Source organism: Bufo bufo, chromosome 5 (genome assembly GCF_905171765.1).
Source record: "Bufo bufo chromosome 5, aBufBuf1.1, whole genome shotgun sequence".
Taxonomy (NCBI): Eukaryota; Metazoa; Chordata; class Amphibia; order Anura; family Bufonidae; genus Bufo; species Bufo bufo.
The window spans coordinates 401854971-401879214 of record NC_053393.1 but is presented as its reverse complement, the minus strand read 5'-3'; the positions used below and the strand labels follow the sequence as shown (position 1 = coordinate 401879214).

General features: G+C 43.7%; 1 protein-coding gene across 1 annotated transcript in view; it reads left to right on the top strand.

Annotated features, from left to right (window-relative positions):
* Positions 1-24244, top strand: part of TBC1D5 (TBC1 domain family member 5) — a 651704-nt gene that overhangs the window by 395238 nt on the left and 232222 nt on the right. Inside the window, exon 14 of the mRNA XM_040432915.1 lies at positions 14127-14299. Coding sequence (XP_040288849.1) covers positions 14127-14299 — 173 coding nt within the window. The remainder of the gene's footprint in view (positions 1-14126; positions 14300-24244) is intronic.

The following is a 24244-nucleotide window of genomic DNA, read 5'->3' as shown; positions in this document are numbered from 1 at the left end:
CGATCGCTTACAGATCGTTCCCATTCACCCTAATAGAGCGTGGCAGTTGTAGAGAGAGTAGAGCCTCTAGGTGTAACGCTAACGCCCCCGTTGCTCCTAGAGGCTCATTTGCATATATTAAAACATCATTTCCATTACGCCATATGACAGCACCTCTGAGAGATCCTCCCCCTTCCAGACAGGAAACAGGAACTTCCCAGATCTTTAAATAGGGTCCTCCATACTCCATCCTCAGTTTCTTCTTGTTTCCTGTCCTTAGAACAAGGGGATGGATCTCTCCCAGATCTATTAGGGGGCTGCAGGGTCTCTAGGGTCTAAATTATACACCTATTGGAGGTCCCTGACCGCGTAAGTCTCCACTAGAAGCCGATGTTAGGTCCGGTACCTTTGTTCCCTTTTTTCTGCCATGGGCGGATTCCTGGCGGCCACCTCATGCCCTTCACACCTGCGGCCGGGCAAAGATCCAGTAGGGAGTAGGAAGGCGTTCTCTCCCTGGTTCGCCAATGTCTCACAGGCCCTGTTTCCGGTGTGCCTCTAGCAGACGCGCTGGAAGTGACGCGTGCGTTCCACGCTGGACAGGGAAGAGGCCAGCCAACGTGGAAGGCAAGATGAATGCACAGTGGCTTGTTCAGGGAACAGACAAACTTTCCTTCCGAATTCCCCTCTACTGTGGCAGTCGACATGCAGGAGGAAGGGGATGCACAACAGCGCTCTGAGAAACAGGAGCAGCACGCAGAGGCCGTCATGGTACTCCTGGGAGGGGTAGGAGGGGTTGTACCCAGCAGTCTCCCTTTGGGGAGATTATTTTAAATATTTTTCTGGTAACCTATTGTGGGCTATGTATTGATGCAGGTTAAAGAGGACCCCAGGAAGGCTTCCCACAAGAGAAAAGGCAGAGAATGTGGGATATGCAGAAAGAAGTTGAATCCATCTTACCCTAAAGCATGTTGTCAACCCTGCCTAGAGAAATTGGTAGCGGAAGAATACCCATCCTTGTTCCAGAATATACAGAATCTGGTCAAGATGGAAGTCCGTTCCTCAGTGGAACAAATAAAAAAATTGCTTCCTAGTTCTTCTAGGCAGAGGAAGGCGCAGGTGGCAGAATTAGACTCTTCAGAGTCTGACTCAAAGGAAGAGGGAGTAGAAGAAAGCTCAGACTCCTCTTCTAAAGAACCTTACTGGAAGGCCCCTGTTTAAAGTGGAAGACACGGACCTTCTTTTAAAAGCAGTAAGGGCCACCATGGAGATAGAAAATGAAAAAGAGTCAAGACAGTAGTTAGGCCCCTTTCACACGAGCGAGTTTTCTGCGCGTGACGTGAACGCATAGCACCCACACTGAATCCTGACCCATTAATTTCAATGGGTCTGTGTACATGACTCATCAGTTCTGCGTTGCGTGGAAAACACAGCATGTTTGTTTTTTGCGCAGCCCTGGCCCCATAGAAGTGAATGGGGCTGCGTGAAAGACGCATTGCATCCGCAAGCAGGTGCGGATGCAATGCGTTTTTCACTGATGGTTGCTAAGAGATGTTGTTTGTAAACCTTAAAATTTTTATCTCGCACGTGAAAAACGAATCAAAACGCATTGCACCCGCGCGGAAAAAACTGAACACAATTGCAGACAAAATTGACTGTACTTGCTTGCAAAATGGTGTGAGTTTCACTGAACTCACCCTGAATGCATCCGGACCTAATCCGTCACGCTCATGTGAAAGGGGCCTTAATGTTTGACAGTGAAGCCAAGAAAGGCTAGAGTATTCCCTGTCCAGGATTGTATTAAAGAGCTGATAAAGAGGGAATGGAACAAACCGGATAAAAAGTTTTTTGTTCCCAGATCGGTTAAAAGAATGTACCCGTTTAATGACCAGGATGTCGCAGTATGGCAGCTGGTTCCCAGAGTAGATGCTCCAGTGGCAAAGTTAATAAAAAATCAGCACTCCCATTTGAAGATCTGGGCTCCCTTAAGGATCCAATGGATAAAAGGGCGGACACTTATCTTAGAAAACATTGGGAGGCATCTACATCTTCCTTTAAGCCAAATATTGCTACAACTTCAGTAGCTAGGTCACTTAAAATGTGGTTAGGAGAGTTAGAGTCGCACATTGCTAACAGAACCCCGAGAGAGCAGCTGCTGGAAGCAATACCGACAATGTTAAAAGCGGTAGATTTTATTTCGGATGCCTCGGCGGATGCTCTAAGGTTATCTGCCAGAGCGCTCGCATTATCAAACTCGGCCAGAAGATCTCTTTGGCTGAAAGGTTGGAAGGGAGATGTTGCTTCCAAGTCTAAATTGTGTGCCATTCCTTGCCAGGGAAATTTTTTATTTGGTTCAGCACTAGATGCATACAAAGCATTGGATAGGAGGAAGGGATTTCCGTTGGCCGGTTTTCCTAAACAGAGAAGACCATTTTGCTTCAGAAACAAGAAGAATGAAGATAGATTTCAAAAGAAAGGCAATGATTGGAGGAGGGACAAATCAAAAGGCCTTTTATTCAAGTCCCAGTCCTCCAATACTTCTCAACAATGACGCCAGGGCTCAGGTGGGGGTTCGTCTGTCTTTATATTTTCAAGCCTGGCAAAGTATCTGCATGGGTAAAGGATATTATAAAAGAAGGTTACCGTTTAGAATTTAAAAGACCCCCACCAGAAAGGTTGAAAATTACAGCCTTAAATCAGCACTCTGCAAAACAGACGGCATTATTAAGATAAATAAGAAGCCTAATGGACAAATCAATTCTCGTCCCAGTTCCAGCAGAAGAAATAGGAGGGGTTCTACTCGACGCTCTTTCTGGTCCCCAAACTAAATGGGTCTTATTGGACTATAATAAACCTAAAGGACCTGAATCTATATCTAACATAGCAAAAATTTTGCATGGAATCGATATCATCAACAATTCTTCATTTGTTTCCCAACTGTGTCACGGCGCTGATAGATATCAAGGACGCCTATTACCATGTAACCATACACCTCTCGTCTCAAAAATATCTCAGGGTAGCAGTACGGGTACAAGAGTCAGTTCTCCACCTACAGTTCAGAGCCCTCCCCTTGGGAATATCGCCCATAATTTTTACGAAGCTGATGGGGAGGTCGGACATTATAATTATACCTTCTCTAGATGACCTGCTAGTGGTGGGGCAGTCTCCAGGTTCCCTTTCAGCTCAAGTTCAGGAAATATTAAAGATATTAATGAACTTGGGCTGGATTGTAAACTGGGAAAAATCGTGTCTGACGCCGAGTTACCAATGCACCTTCCTGGGAATTCAGCTAGATTCCTTATCCCAAAAATCCTACCTCCCGGTGGGGAAGCTTCTGTCAATACAAAAAAGGATAGGGGAATTCAGCAAGTCCAGAATGACCACTCTAAGGGAGGCCATGTCAATTCTAGGATTAATGACCTCTTGCATACCGGCGGTAAAATGGGCGCAGTTCAGATCCAGAATTCTTCAGAGGCACATTCTTTCTCTCTGGGACAAAGATACGATATCACTAGATCTCAGAATTCCGCTACCCTTAAGAAACTCTCTGTTGTGGTAGACAAAGTCAAAAAACCTGAGTCAAGGGGTGGAATGGATAAAAAACAATCCTCTAATCATCACATCCGATGCCAGCCCTCAGGGGTGGGAGGCTCACTCAGTTTTGGGGTTTTCCCAAGGGCAGTGGTCAGTGTTTCAAAGCCAACAGTCCCAGAATTACAGAGAGCTAAGGGCAATATACTGTGCTCTGAAGGAATGGTTTCCCTCCCTAAAAAACAGGCATGTCAGGATTTTGTCAGACAGTGCGGCAGCAACATCAACAGGCAAGGGGGGGGCGAGGTCTTCTCAATTACAAAATTTATCATACAAGATCTTCCAGTCGCTAGAAGAGGAAGTCTGTTTTCTTTTTAGCAGTACATCTAAAGGGTTCAGAGATCTCTCAGGCAGACTTCCTGAGCAGGCACAAGATCATTCAGGGTGAATGGTGCCTGTCCCAGGAGGTGTTCGAACAGATAGTACAGCTCTGGGGGTCCCCATCATTAGACCTGTTTGCTTCCCAGAAAAACAGCAAATGCAAAAGTTTTTTTTTCTCTCAACCCAAGGGATCAGGCCCAGGGAATCTATGCAACCTTGGGGCAAGGATCTGGTTTATGCATTTCCTCCTCTCACGCTTTTGCCCAGAATAATCCAGAAAATAAGGAGGGAGGAGGCAACAGTAATCTTAATAGCCCCCTATTGGCCAAAGAGAGTATGGTCTACTTGGTTAAGTAGGCCGTCTTTTTAAGACCCCTGGATACTGCCAGAGAGGGAGGATTTGCTGTGTCAGGGCCCCTTTTTTCATCCCGAGATAGGGAAACTACATTTAACAGCATGGATATTGAAAGGAAATTCCTTAAATCCAGGGGTTTGTCAGATCAGGTAGTAGAGACTCTACTAGCTAGTAGGAAAAAAGTTACCAGTGACATTTATTGTGGAAGACCTTCATTCAGTTTGCGGGCGCGGATTTGGATCTGTCAGCCTCACTAGAGATCCCACTATTTTTGAATTTCCTATAGGAAGGCCTCAATAAGAAATTAAGACCAAGCACACTAAAAGTTAAAGGGGTTGGCCACCATAAGTATGAAAACAAATAAAGTGCCCCAGACAATAACTAAAGCCAAGAGGAATTTGTATCATGACAGATATACTGTATACCGTATATATCATTTTTATACTGCATTTACATTATGAGAGGCTGTGTGGGTGGAGCAGCTGCAAAGTGAAAGTAAAATTCCCATCATACATCACTGCAAGCATCTTCAGAGGAGTGATCACATGACATCCCTGGCCAACTGTGATACCATAGTAACACAAAAAAGGCCAATCCGGATAGAAAATAATAAATACCTTTATTCATAGATAATTAATTAAATACATCTTAAAATCAGTTGGTGATGCAGCCGCACATAAGGCAGTAAATTGCCCTCACAGGAGATAACAAACAGTATATGTGCCAGAATGTAGGTCAGTGATACATAAATAGGATATGAAGCCACCACATAGGGTTTCACAGAATTATAACCTAAAGTGCCAAGTGCCTCACCACAAATCGATATATAGTCCCGACCTCTTACAACCCCACATGGTCATATAGGTATGCCTGCAAGTAAAATCTGTATCTCCTGCGTCCCGACGCGCGTTTCAGGGGGTAGTGCTTCATCAGGGGGTAGTGCTAGTTGAACTATACAGGGAGTGCAGAATTATTAGGCAAGTTGTATTTTTGAGGATTAATTTTATTATTGAACAACAACCATGTTCTCAATGAACCCAAAAAACTCATTAATATCAAAGCTGAATATTTTTGGAAGTAGTTTTTAGTTTGTTTTTAGTTTTAGCTATTTTAGGGGGATATCTGTGAGTGCAGGTGACTATTACTGTGCATAATTATTAGGCAACTTAACAAAAAACAAATATATACCCATTTCAATTATTTATTTTTACCAGTGAAACCAATATAACATCTCAACATTCACAAATATACATTTCTGACATTCAAAAACAAAACAAAAACAAATCAGTGACCAATATAGCCACCTTTCTTTGCAAGGACACTCAAAAGCCTGCCATCCATGGATTCTGTCAGTGTTTTGATCTGTTCACCATCAACATTGCGTGCAGCAGCAACCACAGCCTCCCAGACACTGTTCAGAGAGGTGTACTGTTTTCCCTCCTTGTAAATCTCACATTTGATGATGGACCACAGGTTCTCAATGGGGTTCAGATCAGGTGAACAAGGAGGCCATGTCATTAGATTTTCTTCTTTTATACCCTTTCTTGCCAGCCACGCTGTGGAGTACTTGGACGCGTGTGATGGAGCATTGTCCTGCATGAAAATCATGTTTTTCTTGAAGGATACAGACTTCTTCCTGTACCACTGCTTGAAGAAGGTGTCTTCCAGAAACTGGCAGTAGGACTGGGAGTTGAGCTTGACTCCATCCTCAACCCGAAAAGGCCCCACAAGCTCATCTTTGATGATACCAGCCCAAACCCGTACTCCACCTCCACCTTGCTGGCGTCTGAGTCGGACTGGAGCTCTCTGCCCTTTACCAATCCAGCCACGGGCCCATCCATCTGGCCCATCAAGACTCACTCTCATTTCATCAGTCCATAAAACCTTAGAAACATCAGTCTTGACGTTTCAGCTTGTGTGTCTTGTTCAGTGGTGGTCGTTTTTCAGCCTTTCTTACCTTGGCCATGTCTCTGAGTATTTCACACCTTGTGCTTTTGGGCACTCCAGTGATGTTGCAGCTCTGAAATATGGCCAAACTGGTGGCAAGTGGCATCTTGGCAGCTGCTTGCTTGACTTTTCTCAGTTCATGGGCAGTTATTTTGCGCCTTGGTTTTTCCACACGCTTCTTGCGACCCTGTTGACTATTTTGAATGAAACGCTTGATTGTTCGATGATCACGCTTCAGAAGCTTTGCAATTTTAAGAGTGCTGCATCCCTCTGCAAGATATCTCACTATTTTTGACTTTTCTGAGCCTGTCAAGTCCTTCTTTTGACCCATTTTGCCAAAGGAAAGGAAGTTGCCTAATAATTATGCACACCTAATATAGGGTGTTGATGTCATTAGACCACACCCCTTCTCATTACAGAGATGCACATCACCTAATATGCTTAATTGGTAGTAGGCTTTCGAGCCTATACAGCTTGGAGTAAGACAACATGCATAAAGAGGATGATGTGGTCAAAATACTCATTTGCCTAATAATTCTGCACGCAGTGTATATGTCCCTCTTTCACCATATATACCCACCCTCATCAAAACCCATATCACCCACCTGAGAATATGTGGCCCAAACAACGCCTTGCCGCCAAACCCAGACCGGAAGTGATGATGTGATCAGAAGTATGCATGGCCGGCGTGAGGTGCCAGAACACTTCCTACCGCGTCATCAACGCTCGCTGCACTCCAAACCAGATCAGCTGATCTGCAATGGAACGCAGCACAGGGCCGAATGTTAAAACGACCCATCTGGGGACATCCATCCATAACAATAAATATCCCTCGAGTCCATCCATATCAGATACTGGAATTTATCTCTGGCATGAATACATGATATAATGCATCAGGATCCCATCATTATAAAGTGATACCATAGTAACAACAGCACCTTAGGTGTCATTTCATCAGTGCTTTAGCATACATCCCAACTTTAAAATAGAAGGAAGAGGGAGACTATGCGCCTAAGGCTACTTTCACACTCGTGTTTTTTGAGGATCCATCATGGATCTGCAAAAACAGTTCCGTTACCATAATACACCCGTCTGTATCCGTCATGAACGGATCCATTTGTATTATGTCTTCTATAACCATGATGGATCCGTCTTGAACACCATTGAAAATCAATGGGGGACGGATCGTATTGTGCCAGAAAAAACGGATCCGTCCTGACACACAATGTAATTCTTTTGGCTCCGCTTCATCATGCGGAAACCAAAACGTCTCAAGCAGCGTTTTGGTGTCCGCCTCCAAAGCGGAATGGAGACTGATTGGAGGCAAACGGATGCATTCTGAGTTGATCCTTTTCCATTCAGAATGCATTAGAGCAAAACTGATCCATTTTGGACATACCTCCCGCGTACCAGGACCGCCACTGAAATCCGGTACTGTCCTACCGGATACTGGAAGGAGGTATGGCTTTAGGCCTCATGCACATGACCATAGACTGCCTGTGCCTGTATTGTGGCCCTCGAACCGTATCAAGTGAATGGGTCTGAAATCCGAAAGATACTTTGTGGTGCGGAATGGAAGCACAGATCAGAAACCTATGGAGTGCATCCATGGGTTTTCTGTCCTTGCCTCCGCACCAGGAAAAAGTACTGTCGGATGCAGATTGCAGACCCCATTTAAGTGAATGGGTTCACATCTGCAGACAGTGGACACACTGTCGGTGCCCATGCATTGCGCATTGCAATGTGTATACACACACATATTTATTTATATATATATATATATATATACATACACATGTGTGTGTAAATATATGTATATAAAAATATGTATATATACATATGTGTATGTATATTCATGTATATACACACACACATATATATACATATAGATACATACACACATATACTGTTCCAATAAAAAGTATGTGAACCCTTTGGAATTATATGGATTTCTGCACAAATTGGTCATAAAATGTGATCTGATCTTCATCTAAGTCACAACAATAGACAATCACAGTCTGCTTAAACTAAGAACACACAAAGAATTAAATGTTACCATGTTTTTATTGAACACACCAAGTAAACGATCACAGTGCAGGTGGAAAAAGTATGTGAACCCTTGGCTTTAATAAATGGTTGAACCTCCTTTGGCAGCAATAACTTCAACCAAACGTTTCCTGTAGTTGCAGATCAGACGTGCACAACGGTCAGGAGTAATTCTTGACCATTCCTCTTTACAGAACTGTTTCAGTTCAGCAATATTCTTGGGATGTCTGGTGTGAATCGCTTTCTTGAGGTCATGCCACAGCATCTCAATCGGGTTGAGGTCAGGACTCTGACTGGGCCACTCCAGAAGGCAGTCTGTTGTTGATTTACTTCTATGCTTTGGGTCGTTGTCCTGTTGCAACACCCATCTTCTGTTGAGCTTCAGCTGGTGGACAGATGGCCTTAAGTTCTCCTGCAAAATGTCTTGATAACTTGGGAATTCATTTTTCCTTTGATGGTAGCAATTCGTCCTGGCCCTGATGCAGCAAAGCAGCCCCAAACCATGATGCCCCCACCACCATATTTCACATTTGGGATGAGGTTTTGATATTGATGTGCTGTGCCTTCTTTTCTCCACACATAGTGTTGTGTGTTTCTTCCAAACAACTCAACTTTGGTTTCATCTGTCCACAGAACATTTTGCCAGTACTGCTGTGGAACATCCAGGTGCTCTTGTGCAGACTGTAAACGTGCAGCAATGTATTTTTTGGACAGCAGTGGCTTCCTCTGTGGTATCCTCCCATGAAATCCATTCTTATTTAGTATTTTACGTATTGTAGATTCGCTAACAGGGATGTTAGCATATGCCAGAGACTTTTGTATGTCTTTAGCTGACACTCTAGGATTCTTCTTCACCTTATTGAGCAGTCTGCACTGTGCTTTTGCCATCATCTTTACAGGACGGCCACTCCTAAGGAGAGTAGCAGCAGTGCTGAACTTTCTCCATTTATAGACAATTTGTCTTACCGTGGACTGATGAACAGCAAGGCTTTTGGAGATACTTTTATAACCCTTTCCAGCTTTATGGAAGTCAACAATTCTTAATCGTAGGTCTTCTGAGAGCTCTTTTGTGCGAGGCATCATTCACATCGGGCAATGCTTCTTGTGAAAAACAAACCCAGAACTGGTGTGTGTTTTTTATAGGGCAGGGCAGCTGTAACCAACACCTCCAATCTCCTCTCATTGATTGAACTCCAGTTGGCTGACACCTCACTCCAATTATCCCTTGGATATGTCATTAGTCGAGGGGTTCACATACTTTTTCCACCTGCACTGTGAATGTTTACATGGTGTGTTCAATAAAAACATGGTAACATTTAATTCTTCGTGTGTTATTAGTTTAAGCAGACCGTGATTGTCTATTGTTGTGACTTAGATGAAGATCAGATCAAATTTTTTGACCAATTTGTGCAGAAATCAATATCCTTCCAAAGGGTTCACATAATTTTTCTTGCAACTTTATACATATATATATACACAAACACATACGGTCAGTGCCCATGCATTGCGGACTGCAATGTATATAAACATATTAATATATTAAACACATGTGTATATATTTTGTATATAGATAAATATGTATGTATACATATGTGTGTGTATATATATATATATATATATATATATATATATATATATGTGTATAAAGCAAAACAACAGCACTCTCGTTAGATGAAAATAGAAAAAAGATTATTCACCCTTGTGGACGCGATGTTTCTATATATATATATATATATATATATATATATATATATTTTATTTATTCTTTTTCATTTGGACTACATTGATATATCGGATGAATAGGTGAATCATCCAAAAACAGAGCACCTTAACCATATTAACAGATACGGGTGAGCCACGATATAAATATATTGCATATATATATATATATATATATATATCATAGTTCCTGGCTAGATGTCCTGCTTTCCCTGTTGGTTGCAGGTGGCGTGGCCTAATGGGACCGATGGGCGTGACTTAGCGGGTCGACTTTGTGGTGGTAGTGCAGGGGGGGGTGGGGATTGACTAAGTAGCTTCTGCAGTAGGGACCCTGAAGGTTTTTATGACAGCCATCTTCTGACTGGAATCAGCTGTTTGTAGAGAGGGAACAAGCAGCTGATTCCTGTCAGAGTTGGAGCGGGAAGCAGGGAGCCGACCACTGACAGGAGCAGACTGCACATGCTCATGGACGAGCTTCCTCTCAAGCTCCTCCATGTCGCGTGCAGCCATGGACGAACTCAGCTGCAAAGTAGAGCAGGACTAAGGGGGAGCGGCTTATAACTGAAAGAAAAGCAGGCAGATGTGTTTAATGAAGTATATTAGGAACTTCATTTTTCCCTTGCCTGCCACACAGTAGTGGAAAGTATTTAAAGAGTGGCCAACCCCTTTAAGGTCTCTGCCCTTAGTGTATTGTTCGACTGTAGTAGCATCTCACCCGTGGATCAAACGATTCATAAAGGCGTCAATTAGAATAAATCCCTCCTCTAAACCCAGATCATCTCCCTGGGATTTAAATATTGTCCTTTCCATGCTCAGGCAAAGTCCCTTTGAACCTTTAGAATCAATCTCTTTGAAAATGTTATCTTACAAGACTGCCTTTCTTGTAGCTATTACGTCAGCCAGACGGGTTGGGGAGATTTCGACCTTATCCGCCTCCCCTCCTTATACCTTGATCTTGGAAGGCAGAATCGTTTTGAGACTGGCCCCTGCCTTTCTTCCTAAGGTGGTTTCCGATTTCCACAGGTCTCAAGATATCAATTTGCCATCCTTCTGCCAGAATCTCAAAAATGAAGGAGAGGTTCCATACCCTAGATGTAGGTGTATGTGTAAATACTTAGACGTAACAAAAGAGTGGAGGAAAGCCCCTCAATTATTTGTTCAAGTCCAAGGTCCAAATAAGGGTCTACTAGCCACACTATTGCCCGGTGGATAATGAGAACTATAAGTCTAGCCTACTCTTCAGCACATCTTCAGGTACCTTCAGAGTTCTCGGCCCACTCCACAAGGGCTATCACTGCTTCCTGGGCAGAAAAAGGCTGTGCTACCATTAATCAAATTTTTATAGCGGCTACCTGAAGCTCTCCAAGCATGTTTTATAAACATTATAGATTGGATCTAACCTCTGCTCAGGACTTGGCCTTTGGGAGACGAGTCTTGCAGGCAGTAATCCCACCCTAAATGTATCTAGTTTTAGTCTCTCACAAGTGCTGTCATGGGGCGTAATGGAAATACATTAATTACTCTTACCGGTAATCTGTTTTCCATGAGCCCATGACAGCACCTGTGAGAGATCCTCCCCCTTCTGGACAGGAAACAGTAACTTCCCAGATCTTTAAATAGGGTCCTCCATACTCCATCCTCAGTTTGTGAACAAGACTCCTAGGACCGTCCATTTTCTAAATATACAGTCAGGTCCATAAATATTGGGACATCGACACAATTCTAACATTTTTGGCTCTATATACCACCACAATGGATTTGAAATCAAACAAACAAGATGTGCTTTAACTGCAGACTGTCAGCTTTAATTTGAGGGTATTTACATCCAAATCAGGTGAACGGTGTAGGAATTACAACAGTTTGCATATGTGCCTCCTACTTGTTAAGGGACCAATAGTAATGGGACATAATAATAATAATCATAAATCAAACTTTCACTTTTTAATACTTGGTTGCAAATCCTTTGCAGTCAATTACAGCCTGAAGTCTGGAATGGATAGACATCACCAGACGCTGGGTTTCATCCCTGGTGATGCTCTGCCAGGCAACTGCAACTGTCTTCAGTTCCTGCTTGTTCTTGGGGCATTTTCTGTTCAGTTTTGTCTTCAGCAAGTGAAATGCATGCTCAATCGGATTTAGGTCAGGTGATTGACTTGGCCATTGCATAACATTCCACTTCTTTCCCTTAAAAACCTCTTTGGTTGCTTTTGCAGTATGCTTTGGGTCATTGTCCATCTGCATTGTGAAGCGCTGTACAATGAGTTCTGAAGCATTTGGCTGAATATGAGCAGATAATATTGCCCGAAACACTTCAGAATTCATCCTGCTGCTTTTGTCAGCAGTCACATCATCAATAAATACAAGAGAACCAGTTCCATTGGCAGCCATACATGCCCACGCCATGACACTAACACCACCATGCTTCACTGATGAGGTTGTATGCTTAGGATCATGAGCAGTTCCTTTCCTTCTCCATACTCTTCTATTCCCATTTCTCTGGTACAAGTTGATCTTGGTCTCATCTGTCCATAGGATGTTGTTCCAGAACTGTAAAGGCTTTTTTAGATGTCGTTTGGCAAACTCTAATCTGGCCTTCCTGTTTTTGAGGCTCACCAATGGTTTCCATCTTGTGGTGAACCCTCTGTATTCACTGTGGTGAAGTCTTCTCTTGATTGTTGACTTTGACACACATACACCTACCTCCTGGAGAGTGTTCTTGATCTGGCCAACTATTGTGAAGGGTGTTTTCTTCACCAGGAAAAAAATTCTTTGGTCATCCACTACAGTTGTTTTCCGTGGTCTTCCGGGTCTTTTGGTGTTGCTGAGCTCACCGGTGCGTTCCTTCTTTTTAAGAATGTTCCAAACAGTTGTTTTGGCCACGCCTAATGTTTTTGCTATCTCTCTGATGGGTTTGTTTTGTTTTTTCAGCCTAATGATGGCTTGCTTCACTGATAGTGACAGCTCTTTGGATCTCATCTGGAGAGTTGACAGCAACAGATTCCAAATGTAAATAGCACACTTGGAATGAACTCTGGACCTTTTATCTGCTTATTGTAATTGGGATAATGAGAGAATAACACACATCTGGCCATGGAACAGCTGAGAAGCCAATTGTCCCAATACTTTTGGCCCCTTAACAAGTGGGAGGCACATATGCAAACTGTTGTAATTCCTACACCGTTCACCTGATTTGGATATAAATACCCTCAAATTAAAGCTGAAGTCTGAAGTTAATGCACATCTTGCTCATTTTATTTCAAATCCATTGTGGTGGTGTATAGAGCCAAAAATGTTAGAATTGTGTTGGTGTCCCAATATTTATGGACCTGACTGTAGTAAAACTTAACAAACTATTCATAAAAAAGCATCTTAAATATATGACTGTTAGCATATTTCCTCTTTAAGACTACTTTTAACATATATATATAATATGCTGACAGTCATATATTTAAGATGCTTTTTTATGAATAGTTTGTTAAGTTTTACTATATTCAGAACATGGACGGTCCTAGGAGCACAAACTGAGGATGGAGTATGGAGGACCCTATTTAAAGATCTGGGAAGTTCCTGTTTCCTGTCCAGAAGGGGGAGGATCTCTCACAGGTGCTGTCATGGGCTCATGGAAAACAGATTACCGGTAACAGTAATTAATGTATTTTTCTCAGCAATGCAGATACATATGGACATGAGACCAACACAGATGCCTTCAGCTGCCAAGTACACATCGAACAGGTCAGCCAGTGTCATAGGTGCAAATCTGCTGACTGATGCCCATTAATTACAATGGAGTCACAGTGCCGGGTCCAGGTTAAAGTTGGGTTGTTCAAACAAGTGCTCTAATGGCTCCAGAGTAGAGTCCAGCACAGGTTGTCCTTATTAACCAGGAAATCTCTCTCTACCTCATGTTCCACCAAAGAGGAAAAAGGGAAATGCCTAAATGAAAAAAATCACTAAAAATTTAATATTCAAACGCTCTGGACTGCGTTGCCGAATTTCTCTAGATCACTCCATAGTAAAGGGCATTAGGAAGCTTCACTAACATTTTCCTAGTAAAGAATTAATGGAGCCATGTACCTAACATATACAGATAGACAATTAGGCAGCTGTCAGGAGCTCCGTGTTTCACAGAGCCTGCAGTTCAAGGTAATCAGCTCGTTCTTTCTCACTGCAGGAGAAGGATGCAATGATTTCCACCATGCCATTTGCCAGACCTCAAGACATAGGGCCTTCTATTGCTATTGTGACAAAGGTGAATCACATCCAAGACCAGTTACTGAAGAAAACTGACATTGAGCTCTACATGCATCTCAACAGGCTGGAAATTGCTCCTCAGATCTACGGACTGTAAGTATCATAAACATGGCTGACAGTTTTAAGGTTTACCTGCGGGGGCAGTAGGAGCATATTGTAAGAAATATTTGCCCTTGTTTATTGTATTATGTAAGAGTTACGTGACCTACGTCTTAACAACTAGCGCAGAAAGCTTTAGTAATTTAGATCTGTGCTGCACCATTGTATGTACTTGCCAGTTCTGAATGTAATCCACATACTATTCTGTTGATTGATTTGGGCCATGTGCTAATTGTAGCCTTTAGGCCCCTTGCACACAACCACATTTTTTTTCCGCATGGCATCAGTTTTTATTACTGATGTCACTTGGATAGCAATAGAACGAATGCATTTCAATGGCATATTGTACACTTCAGTTATTTTAACGGATCCGTGTATCCGTTCTGATATTTTTAGAACATGTGCTATTCATGTCCTTTTCACTGATCGAACCACCCATTAAAGTCTGTCGGATCAGTGAAAAACTGAATACACTTGGATGCAACTTAGACGCAAAATAAACGGCTTGGATTGGATCAAAAACTGACACAGAAACCATATTGGTTGTGTGCAAGGGATCTTAAAAGGGTTTTCCAAGTCCTTACAACCGATGACCTATCCTCCGACACCCGGGAACTCTCCGATCAGCTGTTTGAGAAGGCACCTGCACTCCTGTGAGAGCCGCGGCCTTCTAGCAGCTTAACAAGCACAGCGCCGCACATTGTACTGTGAGGGTCCATTCACACGTCCGTAAGTGTTTTGCGGACCACACATCACAGACACTATAATAGAAAATGCCTTTTCTGGTCCGCAATTGCGGACAAGAATAGGGCATGTTCTACTTTTTTTCAGGAACGGAATTGCGGATCCCTAAAAAACTGATCCCGAAAAAAACGGATGCGGATCCCGAAAATGTGGATGCGGATTCCGAAAATGCGGATTCACATCCGTTCCAGCCCCATTGAAAGTGAATGGGTCCGCAAATTGCGGAACTAATGCGGACCTAAATTACGGACGTGTGAATGGACCCTGACTGTGCTTGGTATTGCACTCAGCCCCATTCACTTCAATGGGGTGGAGCTGTGCCTAGGCCATGTGACCTACTGTGAGCACTGCTGCCAACTCAAACAGCTGATCGACGGAGGTCCTGGGTGTCGAACCCGCACCGATCAGATACTAATCCTGAAGATAGGTCATCAGTTGTAAAGACTCAACTGCTCTTAATCCTAACTCCAAATCATGTTTCTGTAACCTAGTGACTAGGGTCGAGCGAATCGATTTTGGATGAAACATCCGAAGTCGATACGCATAAAACTTTGTTTCAATACTGTACGGAGCGAGCACTCTGTGCAATATTAGAATGTATTGGCTCCGATGAGCCGAAGTTATTACTTCGCGAAGTCTCGCGAGACTTCAGGTGATAACTTCATAAATGAATTTCTACTGTAAAAAAACTTTTTCCGAACTCGGGTTCGATTCCAAAGTACCACTTGGAATCGAACCCGAGTTCGGGAAAAGTTTTTTTTTTTACAGTAGAAATTAATTTCTGAAGTTATCACCTGAAGTCTCGCGAGACTTCGCAAAGTAATAACTTCGGCTCATCGGAGCCAATACATTCTAATATTGTAATCACTTCCATATATCATCATTACATTCACACATAGAAAGCTTCATTCTATTCCAACAACTTCTTGGTTTATTATTATTATTATTTTTTGTTAGTGAGTGTATTTTCCCAAATTCTTTATTTACAGGGAACTCATTACCTTATGGTTCTCCCCATTCAGCCTTCTGATGTTGGACTTGTAAAATTCTTTATTACATGTAAACAAGTCCCAGATTATCAGATGCTGGATTAAAGGAATTCCACTGGACTTCATTTATTTTTTACGCTTTGCTCCAGATTCATGTTACCTTTAACTTTTTGTACATTGGGTACACGACGTGTGACCAATTCCTGTGCCTTGCAATACATTTTCAAGCAGTACTGCAGTATATAAAGCAGCACAGGAAGGAATTGGCATCTTCTAATGGGCATGGGAATTCACACTGTAAAATAACCTGAGCTGTTCAGATTATATGCCAGGATGATTTATTACCAGGTCTTCAGTGCTCCTTAATGGATATTATTGATGAAAAATAAGGCTGCTATTAATAGAGAAGAACTTATTGTAAGGAGGCAGCAGGTATGCCGCATTCCATTTGAGTTGGCCTTAGGGAAGTTGACATCCTCTTTAAAGATCTAGGTGGGTAAGGTGTAATCCTGCTCCCGAGCAACAGTAATAAACCCCCAAGGAAATAAGAGTTGCACATGTATCTGTCATTTTGGCATCATCCGTAATACTTCCCCAAATTAAGAGGTTACTTTATACTTAAAATAGTTGTATATCATAAAGAAACTGTTCACACAAATATCACGTCTTCTATGATTGTAGTTGTGGTGGTTATCATGAATCCTTAGGCCTCTTTCACACGAGCGAGTTTTCCGCGCGGGTGCAATGCGTGACGTGAACGCATTGCACTCGCACTAAATCCTGACCCATTCATTTCAATGGGCCTGTGTACATGAGCGTTGTTTTTCCCGCATCAGTTCTGCGTTGCGTGAAAATCACAGCATGTTCTATATTCTGCGTTTTCACGCAGCCCTGGCCCCATAGAAGTGAATGGGGCTGCGTGAAAAACGCATTGCATCCGCAAGCAAGTACGGGTGCGATGCGTTTTTCACTGATGGTTGCTAAGAGATGTTGTTTGTAAACCTTCAGTTTTTTATGACGCGTGTGAAAAACGCATCAAAACGCATTGCACCCGTGCGGAAAAAACTGAACAACTGAAAGCAATCGCAGACAAAACTGACTGAACTTGCTTGCAAAATAGTGTGAGTTTCACTGAACGCACCCTGAACGCATCCGGACCTAATCTGTCACGCTCGTGTGAAAGGGGCCTTAAAGGGGTTTTCCAAGATTTATATGCTGATGACTAGTGTTGGGCGAGTTCAAATTTGGAATCAGCGCGCTCATTTTAGTATAAATCCCATGTTTTTCTCTCAGTAGCAAAATCATTGTTGTGCGGTGTTACTGGTTGTTTACCCTTCTCGACCCCCGCTACAAAGAGAACTTCTCATCTCTCAATACCAAAAGGTCCTTGTGGAAAAATAGTTCCAAAAATTTCCAGTTGACAACGCTGGCTGCAGAGTACGTAGTTCCTTGGCCAACCGAGGAGGGGAGACGAGGGGAACACACAGCAGTGTTTTGTCAGAGCATGTATTTAGTGCTGCTGGGGGCATAATAACTGATAAGCGCATCCGCCTGTCAACTCAAAATGCTGACCGATTGACTCTTATTAAAATAAGCAAGGCATGGATTGCCCCTGACTTCTCTACTCCACCAGAGGAAAGAGGCTGAACATAAAGGCACTCTAAATGTGGCTTTTATGGTGTATTTAAAGGGAGTCTGTCACCACATTTCAGCATATTAGACCGATCAAATAGGGTTATATGATCCACCCAGAACTTAAAAACAGTACCTTTGTTGTATAAAACGGACTTTTCTTTTAGCCGAAAATGAACTTATAAGGTTATGTTAATGAGCCCTCTCAAGTGCCCAGGGCGGTCTCTCAATCCTCGGAGCCCCAGGCAGCACCTCCTCAACGGCTCATAACCCCGCCCTCCGTGCGCCTCTGCCCGCCCGTTTACTCCCCTGTCCTTTTCCACTGCGGCTGTGCGGTCCAAATCGTAGCGGGCGCATGCGCAGTAGGTATCGCGATGCCCTGCCAGGAGCGGGCATCGCATTGCGCATGCGCCCGCTACGATTTGGACCGCACAGCCGCAGTGGAAAAGGACAGGGGAGGGGAGTAAACGGGCGGGCAGAGGCGCACGGAGGGCGGGGTTATGAGCCGTTTAGGAGGTGCTGCCTGGGGCTCCGAGGATTGAGAGACCGCCCTGGGCACTTGAGAGGGCTCATTAACATAACCTTATAAGTTCATTTTCGGCTAAAAGAAAAGTCCGTTTTATACAACAAAGGTACTGTTTTTAAGTTCTGGGTGGATCATATAACCCTATTTGATCGGTCTAATATGCTGAAATGTGGTGACAGACTCCCTTTAATACACTGTATTCCCATGCACCCCTTCCACCATTAAAAATGGTATATGGTTCAATCTCCCTTTTCTCATCCTCCTCCTCCTCCATCATATCAACATGCTTATTAGGCTGCCCTCGCTCCTAATGTTTTAGAGGGTCAGCTAAGCAGCAGGCCCTCACCCATAATGTTTTAAAGAGTCACCAGTAGGCCCTTGTTCCTAATCTTTTTGAGGTTCACCAGCAGGCCCTCACCCATAATGTTTTTGAGGATCACCAGCAGGCCTTCGCCCACCCATAATGTTTTAGAGGGTCACCAGCAGGCCCTTGCTCCTAATGTTTTTGAGGGTCACCAGCAGGCCCTCGCCCATAATGCTTTTGGGGATCACCAGCAGGCCCTTGTTCATAATGTTTTTGAGGGTCACCAGCAGGCCATCGCCCCTAATGTTTTAGATGGTCAGATCAGCAGCAGGCACTCGTCCCTAATGTTTTAGATGGTCAGCTCAGCCGCAGACCCTCACCCCTAATGTTTTAGATGGTCAGATCAGCAGCAGGCTCTCACCCCTAATGTTTTAGATGGTCAGATCAGTAGGCCCTTGCTCCAATAGTTTTTGAGGGTCACCAGCAGGCCATCAATCATAATTTTTCAAGGCTGTGTATGATGCCCTTCTTTATGTGTAATAAAGGGTGTATTGTAGTGCCAGTTCCTTGTAATTTTTGGCAGCCCTTTCACTTAGTGCATAGGCTTTATGAGTGTAGGAGTCCCACTACCTGAACAATTGTACCACAATGTGAGTGAGGCCCTCCTTTATGTGATATACAGGTTGTATCGGAGTGCCTCTCCTTGTAATTTTTGGCAGCACTTGCACTTTATATATAAGTAAATATACAGGAAAGAATGTTTCCTAACCATTTTTTTCCTCAAAAATCGATTTTATCTTCGGTTTTGTGCGTATTATTGTCAGTCTGTAAAAGTGGCATACTACTCGAACAACATCGTTCCCAGCAGCGACCTCGGAGTCCAAGATGCATCCAGACATCCTCCCATGCGGTTCCCGAACCATTTCAATGGTGTTTCCATCAATTTCTGACCTTTTCCTGTGAACCAGACACCCTCCCTTCTTCAGAGCAGGGGATGCTTGGTTTAATGCTCGGGTTCTCCTATTGACTTGCATTGTGCTCTTGTGCTCGGTAGAGCACCCGAGCATCCCGAGGTGTTCTACTCGAGCACCCAAGCACTGTGGTGCTCGACCAACACTACTGATGACCTATCCTCAGGATAGGTCATCAGTATCTGATTGTGCGGGTCCAACACCCGGGACCCCTGCTGATCAGCTGTTTGAGAATGCAGCGGCACTTGCAGTAGTGCTGCTGCCTTCTCTCAGCTTTTACTAGGCCAAATGACGCCACGTTCATTGGTCACATGTAGTGATGAGCGAAGTGAGCTTCGGAAGCTACATCCAAAGTCGCCTCGTTCAAAACTTCGGATTCCGTCTCCGTGCAGTATTAAAATCTAAGGGCTCCCATGAGCCGGAGTCCATACATTTTAATACTGTACGGAGACGGATCTCCGTACAGCACTAATCCAAATCTTTGAACAAAGCGACTTCAGATGTAGCATCCGAAGCTCACTTCGCACATGGCTAGGCACAGCTCAGCAGCATAGAAGTGAATGGGGCTGAGCTAAGATACCAAACACAGCTCATATACAATGTACAACGCTATGCTAGGTCAGCAGAGAAGGCCCCAGTGCCTTCTCAAACAGCTGATCAGCTGGTTGTCGGACCTCCACCAATCAGATACTGTTGATCTGTCCAGATGATAGGTTATCAGTATTTAAAGGGGTTTTGCCAGTTCAGCAAATAGCATTTATTATGCAGAGAAAGTTTCCATGGTTATGACCACCCTGCAGTCCAGCAGCAGTGGCTGTGCTTGTATAGAAAAAAGTAGCAGCTTACGTGAGCTTCCTATAGTGTACAAGCATGAGCACCACTGCTGAATTACAGGGTGGTTGTAACCATGGAAACGACTAGTGTATAATGTGATGGAAAAATTAATTAAGCCAGCAAAGGAGGCAATATGGACAACAACTATGCATTAGTAAGTGCCTTGTATTAACTTTCTCTACATGATTAATGCCACTTGCTGACGTGAGACAGCACTTTAAGACCGCCCCCAGTCAACTATCAGTGACAGAGTTATGTACATATGTATACACACTTAGGCCTCGTGCACACAAATGTATTTTCGATTTGCATTTTTTACGGATCAAATACGGACCCATTCATTTCTATGGGGCCGCAAAAAATGTGGACAGCACACCAATGTTATATGTGTCCGCGTCCATTTATCATGTAGTTAACCACTTAAGGACCACAGGTTTATACCCCCCTAAAGACCAGGCCCTTTTTTAAAAATCGGCACTCTACAACTTTAGCGGTTTATTGCTCGGTCATGCAACTTACCACCCAAAATGGTTTGGGTAAAAGTTATAGCGTTTACAAACTATGGTACAAAAATGTGAATTTCCGCTTTTTGAAGCAGCTCTGACTTTCTGAGCACCTGTCATGTTTCCTGAGGTTCTGCAATGCCCAGACTGTAGAAACACCCCACAAATGACCCCATTTCGGAAAGTAGACACCCTAAGGTATTCGCTGATGGGCATAGTGAGTTCATAGAACTTTTTATTTTTTGTCACAAGTTAGTGGAAAATGATGATTTTTTTATTTTATTTTATTTTTTTCTCACAAAGTCTCATATTCCACTAACTTGTGACAAAAAATAAAAACTTCTATGAACTCACTATGCCCATCAGCGAATACCTTGGGGTGTCTTCTTTCCAAAATGGGGTCACTTGTGGGGTAGTTATACTGCCCTGGCATTCTAGGGGCCCAAATGTGTGGTAAGTAGAAATATCTTGGTCAAATGCCAACTTTGTATAAAAAAATGGGAAAAGTTGTCTTTTGCCAAGATATTTCTCTCACCCAGCAGGGGTATATGTAAAATGACACCCCAAAGCACATTCCCCAACTTCTCCTGAATACGGAGATACCAGATGTGTGACACTTTTTTGCAGCCTAGGTGGGCAAAGGGGCCCATATTCCAAAGAGCACCTTTCGGATTTCACTGGTCATTTTTTACAGAATTTGATTTCAAACTTCTTACCACACATTTGGGCCCCTAGAATGCCAGGGCAGGGACGGCGCCACCAGTAAGGCGACTTAGGCAGTCGCCTAGGGCGCCATCTAGCAGGGGGCGCCCTTTTGCGGTGTAAAAAAAAAAAAGTTGGTTATATAAGTTCGGGCGGCCGGGCGGCGGCGCCCCTCATGCTGCGCCTCCTGAGCGCTTGCCGCTCTAAAGAATCTCAGCCTGCTGTGTATGCTCTGTGCTACTGCTGTTGTTAGTGTAGCGTGGCCGAGCGCTGTTCGGTCCGCGGTACAGGAGCTTTTGTTTCCTGTACCCGGCCGGACTGACAGGAAGTGCTCACTAAATGCTCCTGTACCGCGGACCGAACAGCGCTCGGCCATGCTACACTAGAGGTGACCGGGGGGGTGTGTAAAATGAGTGACAAGGGGGGGGGTGTAAAATGAGTGACAAGGGGGGGGGTGTAAAATGAGTGACAAGGGGGGGGGTGTAAAATGAGTGACAAGGGGGGGGGGGTGTAAAATGAGTGACAAGGGGGGGGGTGTAAAATGAGTGACAAGGGGGGGGTGTAAAATGAGTGACAAGGGGGGGTGTAAAATGAGTGACAAGGGGGGTGTAAAATGAGTGACAAGGGGGGGTGTAAAATGAGTGACAAGGTGGGGTGTAAAATGAGTGACAAGGGGGGTGTAAAATGAGTGACAAGGGGGGGTGTAAAATGAGTGACAAGGGGGGGTGTAAAATGAGTGACAAGGGGGGGGTGTAAAATGAGTGACATGGGGGGGGTTGTAAAATGAGTGACAAGGGGGGGGTGTAAAATGAGTGACAAGGGGGGGGTGTAAAATGAGTGACAAGGGGGGGTGTAAAATGAGTGACAAGGGGGGGTGTAAAATGAGTGACAAGGGGGGGTGTAAAATGAGTGACAAGGGGGGGTGTAAAATGAGTGACAAGGGGGGGGTGTAAAATGAGTGACAAGGGGGGGTGTAAAATGAGTGACAAGGGGGGGGGTGTAAAATGAGTGACAGGGGGGGGGTGTAAAATGAGTGACAAGGGGGGGGGTGTAAAATGAGTGACAAGGGGGTGTGTAAAATGAGTGACAAGGGGGGGTGTAAAATGAGAGTGACAAGGGGGGGGGTGTAAAAGGAGAGTGACAAGGGGGAGTGTAAAATGAGAGTGAGGGGGGATGGGGTGTAAAATGAGAGGGACGAGGGGTGGTGGGGTGTAAAATGAGAGGGACGAGGGGGGGTGTAAAATGAGAGTGACAAGGGAGGGGGGGTAGAATGAGAGTGACCAGGGGGGGTAGAATGAGAGTGACAATGGGGGGAGGGTAGAATGAGAGTGACAATGGGGGGGGGGGTAGAAAATGAGAGTGACAATGGGGGGAGGGTAGAATGAGAGTGACAATGGAGGGGGGGGTAGAATGAGAGTGACAAGGAGGGGGAGGGGGGGGGGAAGAGAGTGACAAGGGAGTACCCAGAGCCAGGCTGCAGCCAGAGACCAGATCATCTTATTGTCCTGGTGGTAAGTAGACAATGCAATATGTGTATTATGTAATTGTTTAGTTATTAATACTACATTGGAAACTAATTTACCTCACATTTAGGGTCCATTCACACATCCGTGTGTGTTTTGCGGATCCACAAAACACGGACAGCGGCAATGTGCGTTCCACATTTTGCGGACCGCACATTGCCGGCACTAAGAGAATATGCCTATTCTTGTCCACTATTGCGGAAAATAGAGATACAATTTCAAAATTTCACTTTTTTGGCAGATTTTCCATTTCAATATTTTTTTTACTTTTACAAAGCAAGGGTTAACAGCCAAACAAAACTCAATATCTATGGCCCTGATTCTGTAGTTTACAGAAACACCCCATATGTGGTTGTAAACTACTGTACTGGCACACGGCAGGGCGCAGAAGGAAGGCAGATTTTGCTGGACTGGTTTTTTTGACACCATGTCCCATTTGAAGCCCCCCTAGAGTAGAAACTCCAAAAAAGTGACCCCATTTTAGAAACTACGGGATAGGGTGGCAGTATTGTTGGTACTAGTTTAGGGTATATATGATTTTTGGTTGCTCTATATTACACTTTTTGTGAGGCAAGGTAACAAGAAATAGCTGTTTTGGCACAGTTTTTATTTTTTGTTATTTACAACATTCATCTGACAGGTTAGATCATGTGATATTTTTATAGACCAGGTTGTCATGGATGCGGCGATACCTAATATGTATACTTTTTTTTTAATGTAAGTTTTACACAATGATTTCTTTTTTGAAACAAAAAAAATCCTGTTTTAGTGTTTCCATAGTCTGAGAGCCATAATTTTTTCAGTTTTCGGGCGATTACCTTCGGTAAGGTATGATTTTTGCGGGATGAGATGATGGTTTTATTGGCACTATTTTAGGGTGCGTGTAACTTTTTGATCGCTTGCTAATACACTTTTTGTGATGTAAGGTGACAAAAAATGGTTTATTTAGCACAGTTTTTATTAGGTCATGTGATATTTTTATAGAGCCGGTCGATACAGACGCGGCGATACCTAATATGTATACTTTTTTATTTATTTATGTATTTTTACACAATAATATCATTTTTGAAACAATTTTGGGCGATTGTCTCAGGTAGGGGCTCATTTTTTGCGGGATCGGGTGACGGTTAGATTGGTACTATTTTGGTGGGCAAAAGCCTTTTTGACCGCTTGCTGTTGTACTTTTTGTGATGTAAGGTGACAAAAAAATG